At 56.1% G+C, this 8,968-nt stretch overlaps 1 protein-coding gene and 1 long non-coding RNA gene across 2 annotated transcripts in view; both read right to left on the bottom strand.

The window, feature by feature from the left end:
- Positions 1-878: 878 nt before the first annotated feature.
- Positions 879-8,968, bottom strand: part of LOC108298305 (hydroxyproline dehydrogenase-like) — a 20,790-nt gene continuing 12,700 nt past the window's right edge. The window contains 6 exon segments of the mRNA XM_037735720.1: positions 879-2,363; positions 3,352-3,498; positions 3,620-3,712; positions 5,273-5,354; positions 7,023-7,087; positions 7,651-7,714. Of these exon segments, the coding sequence (XP_037591648.1) occupies positions 2,097-2,363; positions 3,352-3,498; positions 3,620-3,712; positions 5,273-5,354; positions 7,023-7,087; positions 7,651-7,714 (718 nt within the window). The 3' untranslated portion in view covers positions 879-2,096.
- On the bottom strand, positions 6,209-7,130 carry LOC119466699. Its single transcript, XR_005198726.1, has 3 exons — positions 7,023-7,130; positions 6,725-6,841; positions 6,209-6,309 (listed from the first exon to the last, which is right to left on the bottom strand). It is a non-coding gene; the product is annotated as an uncharacterized LOC119466699 (long non-coding RNA).

The following is an 8,968-nucleotide window of genomic DNA, read 5'->3' as shown; positions in this document are numbered from 1 at the left end:
TGTGAAGGGAATTGCTTATAAATGAGGCAGTGCTCTGGAGGCCTCCTGAGGGACTGGATTCCAATACTGCATTTGTACCTTTCCAGAGCCATGTGAATCCCCTAATGAAATTTAATTTTTTGATTTGGAACTTTAGTAAGTCAGTTTCTAAAAGGCTGGGTACAGTGGCTCACACATGTAATCCCAGCACTTTGGGAGGCCGAGAAGGGAGGATCACTTGAGGCCAGGAGTTTGAGACCAGCCTGGCCAACATGGTGAAACTCTGTCTCTGCTAAAAATACAAAAAATTGGCCAGGTGTGATGACACACACCTGTAATCCCAGCTACTTGGAAGGCTGAGGCATGAAGAATTGCTTGAACTTGGGAAGCAGAGATTACAGTGAGCTGAGACCACGCAACTGCACTCCAGCGTATGTGACAGAGCAACATTCTGTCTCAAAAACTAGTAATAATAACAAAATGTTACTTTTAAAAACCAAAGTAACTGCAAAGGGCCTTTGCACTCTCACGGTACAATGTTCAGAAAAGCAGCAGGCCCAGGCCTGTGGGTCACTGAAGCTGCCCTCCAGCCCATTTCACTAACCTACCCCACAAATGCCCAACTGCACCCAGCAGGTTGCTCTGCCCACCCTGAGCTCTGCACTGATGCCAATTCTCCCCAACCAGAGGAGCCAACAGCTCGGGGTGGGGTGACAGTGCAGGGTGGGGCACACCTAGCTCTGGGTGGGGTGACAGAGCAGGGTAAGGCACACCTACCTGCTCATCGTGAAGCACACTGAGTCCTCATTGTGGGTGGCCACCATCACCTTGGCCTTTGCGTTGTGCTTCAGCTCCTCCAAAACGTAGTCCAGGCACCTGTGGAGAGTGCCATGTGAGCCCAGTTCCAGGCCTGTGGTTGCCTGTGCCTCTCATTACCAGATGCACATGGAGGATGCCAAGGCCAGGCCCAGGGCCATCCAGTGAGCCGGCTCTTTCCAAGGGTGCCCACAGCATCAGGAGAATTGGGAGCAGCATCTGCCCCTCCCAGCACCTCAGGAAAAAGAAAGACCAGCAACCAAGAACAACTGAACGATGTCTGGGGCAGATAATTCACTCAGAATTGGGGAGCAGCATCTCTGCATCTAATGTGCCATGACTCAGGACCAGGCCAGTCATGCCCATGAGCCTCATGACAACACAGCTTTGCTTCTGGGGAGGAGTCCTGCAGTGTACCGTTGGCCCTGCAAGGAAATTAAAAGGAAGCAGGTCCGTAGGCCACAGTGGGGTTGGGCATCCCAGGGCACCGGGACGCCCAAGCAGTATGGCCCTCCTGCAGAGAGGACACTCAGCAGGCCTGACCATGCATACATTTTCCCTGACCCAGCAATTCCATTTCTGGGAACCTAGGACAGCTGCATCCTCTGACACAGAACCCCTGACAGCCCATGTGTACTACAGATGGTGACAGTATGTCCAGCGAGTCCCTATGACAACAACCAGTCTGAAAACCAGTAAGATCAAAGACGCTGGACACAGCCCTGGGCACCCCATGCTGGCAGTTAAAAGTGCCGCTCTGCAAGCCCACACAAGGGGACCCAGATGGAATGCGAAATAAAAAACGCATTGGGCAGAGGACACACTGTACAACGCAAACAACAATGCTCCAGATGTGTACACTGTGGCACAACATGCCAACCAAGAGACACTTGGGATCTTTGCATTCGCAACATGCACACTGACCTCTAAGGAAAAGCCCATGGTCACTCGGCCTGTGCTACATGAAAAGATCACCAAGAGAACTAGAGAGTAAAAGGAGGTGCAGAGCAGCTGATGGGCGATCCCGCTGTGGAAACTGAAAAGCACAGGCTGAGCCTGCGGGGCAGGGGAGCCGGGCGCTCGTGCACAGCTCTGGATCTAAGTGTCTGTAGGAGCTGGCTCAGGGAACGGTGGCTGATTTTGCTTTAATAGGCTTTTTTATATTTCTAAAAGAATAACCTTAATGTTTTTGAAAAAGCAATACATAACACAAAAGCAGAGGAAATATCAGTTCTGACCTCGGGTCACATGTGGCTGCCACTCCAGCTGGGGGCTTATGGCTCCAGCAGGGTGGGACAGGGTCAGCCCCAGCAGCTTCTCCAAGCCCCTCCCTCAGTCCCGGTTTCTTGGCACCCTGCCCTTGGAAGACGGAGTTGCGGGAGAGCTGCGGACCTATGGTACATGGTGTTGGTGACCTCATATGTGGGGTTGATGGGGTCCTCATAGCCGATCTCTGCCACATGGGCTCGCTTCTGGGTCATATATGCACCCCACACCAGCTTGGCCCTAAAACGCCAGCCCTCACGGTGAACCAGCTCCATGTCCAGGGTCACACTGTCATAGGCATCCTGTGGGACCAGGGCCAAAAGTCGCAGGGAGCCTGGGCAAGCCCAAGTGACAGCAGGATGGGGCCTTCCTGGGCCCATGTGCCCCCAGGTACAGTCACCAGAGCCAGGCAGCAGCTGCCTGGGGTGGTGCAGCTCAGGGCACCTGGAGCAGATGTGGTTGAGGATGGGCCTCCAACCTCTTTCCCCAGGAGAAATGGCGGTGGGGACATCTGCAGCATCCTGTGTGGCTGGTGGACAGCCCTGTGGGGGCAGCCCAGGCACCAGTAGCCATCACATGCTCTAGATTCCCAGGCCGACCGTGGGAGGGGTGTATACTGCAGGCTCCTGCCTGGACACCTCCCCATGCCATCTTGTGTCCTCTGGGCACCCGGCTCACCCCTGAGAGCTCTGGACCTGCTAACGTCCCTAAGCAGCTCGGAGTCCTCAGGCTGGGCTGGGGGTCCTGACTTGAAGCACTCCTGGGCTCCCTGAATTCATGCAACATCCTAGGTGAGTCATTTCAGCAAGGGCCCAAAGAGGGGTGCTCAATTGAAAACAAGCTTGAGGAAATGGTCATGTGAAGCCTTCCAAGTTGGGGGTGTCGGGCACATCTAGTGGATCCTCATAAAGATTGTTGTCCTCCTCTTGCCCATTAAATACTCTTGGCTGATTCTGAGAAGAGGAGGGGCTGCAGGCAGCAGGCATCATCAGTGGCCTTTCTTCCTACTCTGAGGCAGTCACCCCGGCCTCAACCTCCTCTGCAGGCCTGGCCATGGCCACCACCCAAGGGCCTCTTTCCTGGACCCTGGGGTCCACCCTGGGTAAGCTGTGCTGCAGAAGAACCCAACAGCCCCTTGGGGGCATGGCCCACTCTCTCTTCCATCCCATGAGCTCCCTGGCAGGTGCTCAGCATGGAACCAGGCAAATACCACGGAGCTCAGATGAGAGGAGCCCCTCCTGTGGCCGGCCTCCAAGCCCCCAGGCAGGCAGAGGCTGGGTGGGAGCTGACCTTGAGGTAGCACTGGTGCGTGTTGAAGATGAGTGGCTTCTCCACGTTGAACCTGCGCTGCATCTCTAGCATCAGGCAGCTGATGGCCAGCTGGAAGTAGGTCTGCTCAGTGTCCACCAGTAGCTGCACACCTGCCTCTGTGGCTTTCTGAGAGGCACAAGGGGAGGGGGAGGGGGAGCAGCTTTTGCTCAAGTGAGGCAGGTGTCCTCCTCTGCATGAGTCCCAGGGCCCCAGGGCCCCAGCCCTCTGCCTGAGCAGGGCGGCTCACATTGGCCAGGACACCCATCCGCTGCAGCATCCTCGTCATCTGCAGCTGCTCCTCCTCAGTAAACCAGGACAGCAGGGGCTCCAGCAGTCCTGTCTGGGAGCGCAGCACACAGGCCACAGCAAGGGCTGGAAAGTGCCACCCCAAGGCCTAGGCTAAACCTCTCTCACTGTTCCTGGCCCACAGGAATCCTCTCAGCGCCTCCAAGCAGGGCCAGGAGGGAGGGCCAGTAGGACACAGCAACACAATGTCCTGGAAACCCCAACCCAGCTAGTGTACTGCCCTATGTGGTGCCTAGTGGCACCACAACGGAGCTCAGTGCCCGTGCCCATGCCCCTGGGCCCCAGGCTCAGTCCAGGCCTGCACCCCAAAGCGTGTACTCTAACAGCCTCCCCAGTTCCCACTGAGGCCCCACCATTGTGGGAGGGCCCCTGCAGCTACTATGTGACCCTGAGGAAGTGAACACTGATCACCCAATCATCAAACAGAAGGGTTCCATCCAGATCAGGGAGAGGGCCCAGGAGGAAGAACCCCTGGCTACAGGCAGACAGGACGGCTGTGCAGCACTCACTCACACATGGCCAGAGACCAGGGCACCCTCCAGGATGAGGCCTTCAAGGAGCTGGTGCTCAGAGGCCATGGGGACCCATCCCACAGGGTCCCTGCAGCACAGGGCCTACCGCTCACCCCTTTGCTGGCCCCAGCAGCCTTGTCTCACTGGGCACAAACAGTACCTCTTGATCCCTTGCTACACCATGCTAATGTCTCCAACAGCTGGTGGCCTTGGTGCAAGGTCGCACTGTACACACTGCACCCCAAGGCTCTGGGTCGGGAGCTCTAAGTTTGAGGCTGGGCCCTTAGTGAACCAGGGCTAGATGTCTGATGGAAAGCTGCCTCTGCAGAGTGTCTTCTGAAGGTGATTCTGTTCTTTCTTCCAATCCCTGCTTAGGTTGTTCTTTCAAGCAGTCTGCCAGTTCCTGGGCACTCTCCCACAGGCGGAGAAGTCTCATTCCTCTCCCCCCAGCATACAGGCTGGCCTGGTGACATGCTTCTAACAAACAGAACTTGGCAGAAAAATACCATGTGACTCCTGAGGTGATGCAGGAAAAGGTAACCCAGTTTCTGCCTGGCTCTCACATCTCAGGGGACACCAACCTTTATAACCCAGCTGCCATGTTGAGAGAAAGCCCAAGCCACAGCCAGCACCAACTTTCAGACATGTAAATGGGCACCTCCACCAGGACCCAGGCCCACCACTCTGTGAGTACTGCCACCCAGGAAACCCCAAAGGAGGACTGCCTCCCCGAGTCGTGTCAACCCCAGAACCATGAGGGAGAAGCAGAGTGACTGTTGCCATCTCAGGCCTCTGAAGTTTGGGGTGACCTGATGCATCTTGGGGAAAGCCCCCAGACACCCTCTTCTTGTGGTACCTTAAGGCTCTGCATGGGTCTCTGTCCCACCATGCCTTATGTGGACATTAGTGGGTTTGTCTTCTTCTCCCTGGACCATAGGGGCTCTGTAGGGCCATAGTGTGCAGTGACCTTGGTTATATTACATTCCCTGGGTGGGCAACAGGAGACACTTGGAGCACGCTGAGTTCCCTTCTTAGCCCAGCACTCTGCTGAGCTGGGCCTCACAGAGGAGCGGAGGTGTTACCTGTGCGTTAGGGACCATCAGGTGCTTGGAGAGCTTGGTCCTGATGTTGATGAGGCTGTTCCAGTCCTGCAGGTCCACGATGCTGTGGGAGGAGGTGCATCAGCAAAGTCGGTGACCCCACCTGTGGGTGCTAGGGTCCGGTGGAGGATCCGGGCCCAAACCAGTCCATTCACCAACCACCACAAAACCCACCTCAGTGTGCATTTTCAAAAGACAGATAAAATGTAAATATTGTTATCTGTTTAAAAATCTCAAACCAGTGGCATGCAGTGGCTCAAAATTGTAATCCCAGCACTTTGAGAGGCTATAGTGGGCAGATCCCTTGACCGCAGGAGTTTGAAACCAGCCTGGGCAACATGGTGAGACCGGGTCTCTATGAAAAATACATTCATTTAAAAAATTTAAAACAAAAACACAAACAGTCCTGTTATCTAGGTGGCTATGAAAACACTGAGTACCCTAGGGCTGTTTTGAGCTTGTGGAGAGGCTGAGCAGAGGCAGCCAGGCCAGAGGCGGACACAGTGGGCAAGGCTGGCAGTGCATGAGGGGATGGCTCACTGATGCACCACCTCATCACCTCCTCACTTCAACTGGGGGTCCTGTGACCTTGGTCCCAGTCCCTGGCCCACAGGATGGTATGTGGGGCTGTGACCCTTCACCTGCCAGCGTGAGCTCCAGGGAAGGCTGAGAGTGACACCTTGCTCTAGACCCAGATAATTCTAGAAGGAGCCCTCTCTGGGGTCTCTGCTGGTCCTATGTCTATCCTGCCCAGCCCAGCCCCAGCCTCCGGGACTCCTAAGGCCGTCAACTCCTGCTGTGTGAAAAGCAGTGCTTCAGCACTGTCATCCCCAAGGCCCACCCTCTCAGGCAGTGCAGCCAATACCGGAAGACACCACTGGGGCTCTGCTGGAACCATGGCTGATGGTCATGTCCTCTCAGCCTGGGGGCTGTTCTCAGCAAGACACTCCCAGGGTCTCTGCCATGAACCAGTCCTCAATCTCAGCCCTGGATGTGATGCCCATCTTTGTGACGCTTTCCTTGAGAAGTGAGAAGGCCTGGATCAGTCCGATCCACTCACATTTTATCCTTCCCCCAACTCACTGGCCTCTGGTGGCATTTTTGGCTTTATTTATTGTTGGCGAGAACGGGATCCATTTCTGGTTTCTTTCTACTGCATAGACAGGTCTATTCCCGCCCTGATGCTAATGCACGCCCACTCCCTGCCGGGCTGGCTCCCCAGCTCTCCTGCCAACATCTCCTCTATTTGTTCACAGTCCCTCAGACCTCCTCTTCCTCCACAGGCCAACCCCAGGAGCTTTGAAGTGAGCCCCATGCCCTGGATGAGTTTCTAAAACCACCTCAGACCAGTACCTGTCATCCCCCACTGTGGGCCCCCACAGTGCTCATGCCCTCACAAGCCCCAGGAAAGGACAAGGGAGGGGGCTGTCCCACCTACAGCACTGCCACCTCCAGCTTGGTGACCATGGCATCCAGGCCCATTTGCCCTTGCTTTGCAGCCATTTGGTGAAAGAAGCATCTCCATTTGGTCGGCCTGTCTGAGAACTGCAGCTGCAAATGCAGGCCTGAATGCCATCTGCACACACCCCGTGCCTGCCCCAATCCCCCACACAGCCCCTGTGGCCAGCTCAGGCCTCTATGGCATGGGCACCTGCATTTTTAGTGGATGCCCACAGCTGCCTGAGGACTCTCCCAGTGCCAGACTCTACAGTTGAAAGGTTACAGCCCTTACCAGAAACTGGGGTCTCCCCAGTGCCGTGAGCTTAATGGCTTAGAAGTCGTCGTCGTTGGCTGCACCTGTCAGAAGCCACAGGAAAAGCCTTGAGGGCCCTGAGAGGTACACAGAGGCAGCGCAGGGTGGGATAGGGAGGGCTGCGGCCTGGCCAGCCCGCAGCAGGCTCTTGGCCCCACCCCACCCCGCCCGTGAAGGCCTCACACATGGCGCTCTGGAGGCCCTGTGCAGATAGGAGGAGGCTCCGTGGCGGGGTTTGTGTTTGCCATGCAGGTGTGGGACAGCTCGGCAGGGGACAGGACAAGAACTGCCTGTCCCCTGCCGAGCAGCTCCATGGGGTTCCTGCCTCAGTTTCCCCCCGTGACACCAGCACCACAGGCTGCTCGCACGTGAGTCACAGGACCCAGAAACACCAAGCATAGCTAAGCAGGGCCCTCTTGCTCAGAACTCCACCCCAGAGCCGGGCTCTCCCAGGAAGCTCTGATCAAGTACAGGTTCCTGCCCCCGGGCAGCTGGCTCTGCAGTCCCACCCTGTCCTCCAGGCCAGCCCTTCTGCAGCATTCTTGCCCCTGACACTTCTTTCCAAGCAACACCAGACATACTCCTTTAAAGTGAACGCAGCTCTTACCATCTCATCATGTTTAACACCACCCCAAAGGAGCATCTGCTTCTGCAGGGCCTTCTCCTTCCATCTGCCCCGGCAGAACAGGAAATGGGCAAGGAGAAGACACCCCTCACCCTGATGGCCCAGCATTCAGCTGGCCACTCTGACCCTAGCCCCAGTCAGGAGGCGGCTTCCAGGCACTGCTCAGAAAGGCCAGGTGCAGTGGCATGCACCTGTAATCCCAGCACTTTGGGAGGCCGAAGTGGAAGGTTCGCTTGAGCCCAGGAGTTTGAGACCAGCCTGGACAACACAGCGAAACACCATCTCTACTAAAAAACATGAAAATTAGCTGGGTGTGGTAGTGTGCGCCTATAAACACAGCACTTTGGGAGGCCAAGGCAGGGTGATCACTTGAGCCCAGGAGCTCCAGGCCACCCAGGGCAACATATTGAGACCTCATCTTTTTTTTCTTTTTTGAGATGGAGTCTCGCTCTGTTGCCCAGGCTGGAGTGCAGTGGTGCTATCTCGGCTCACTGCAACCTCTGCCTCCCAGGTTCAAGCGATTCTCCTGTCTTAGCACCAGGAGTAGCTGGGATTACAGGCACATACCACCACACCCGGCTTATTTTTTGTATTTTAGTAGAGACAGGGTTTCACCATGTTGCCTGGGCTGGTCTCAGGCAGTCCACACACTTCAACCACCCAAAGTGCTGGGTTTACGGGCATGAACCACCATGCCCATCCATGAAACCTCCTTACAAAAATTTAAAAAAAAAAAAAAAATAGCCAGGTGTGGCAGCATGCACCTGTAGACCCAGCAACTCAAGACGCTGAGGTAAGAGCATGGCTTGAGCCCAGGAGGTCTAGGCTGCAGTGAGCTATGATCACACCACTGCACTCTAGCGTGGGCGACAGAGCAAAACCCAATTTCATTTGGGGAAAAAAAAAGAACACAACAAGCATGGGACCCGCTGCCCTGACGGAGGGCTGCTGGAGCCAGCATGAGGCTATGCAGGGTCAGGTGTATCTCTAACACTGAAGGACACTGGGCCTTGGTGACCTCTGGCTTCTCTAGCCCTGGAAGCAGCTGCTCCCCCCGCCTCTGGTTCCCAGAGTCGGGGTCAGGGAGGGGTTCACAGGCAGATGGTGTGGCACCAACTCCCTGAACGGAATCTCCACCCTGGGCTAAGGGTGGCTCCACAGCTGACATGGACCAAGTTCCTGCAGCTCCTGGTCCTGATCCTCAGCCAGGGAGAAGGGTGGGGAGCATGAGGCAGGGTCAGGGAACAGGGAGCTTGGGCGGGGGCAGGAGGTACCATCTTGGAGGCAGCAGGGCCCCTCA

Source organism: Cebus imitator, unplaced genomic scaffold (genome assembly GCF_001604975.1).
Source record: "Cebus imitator isolate Cc_AM_T3 unplaced genomic scaffold, Cebus_imitator-1.0 Scaffold931, whole genome shotgun sequence".
In the NCBI taxonomy this organism is placed as follows: Eukaryota; Metazoa; Chordata; class Mammalia; order Primates; family Cebidae; genus Cebus; species Cebus imitator.
Note: the sequence above shows the minus strand (reverse complement) of the source record. Positions and strands in the feature narration are given on the sequence as shown.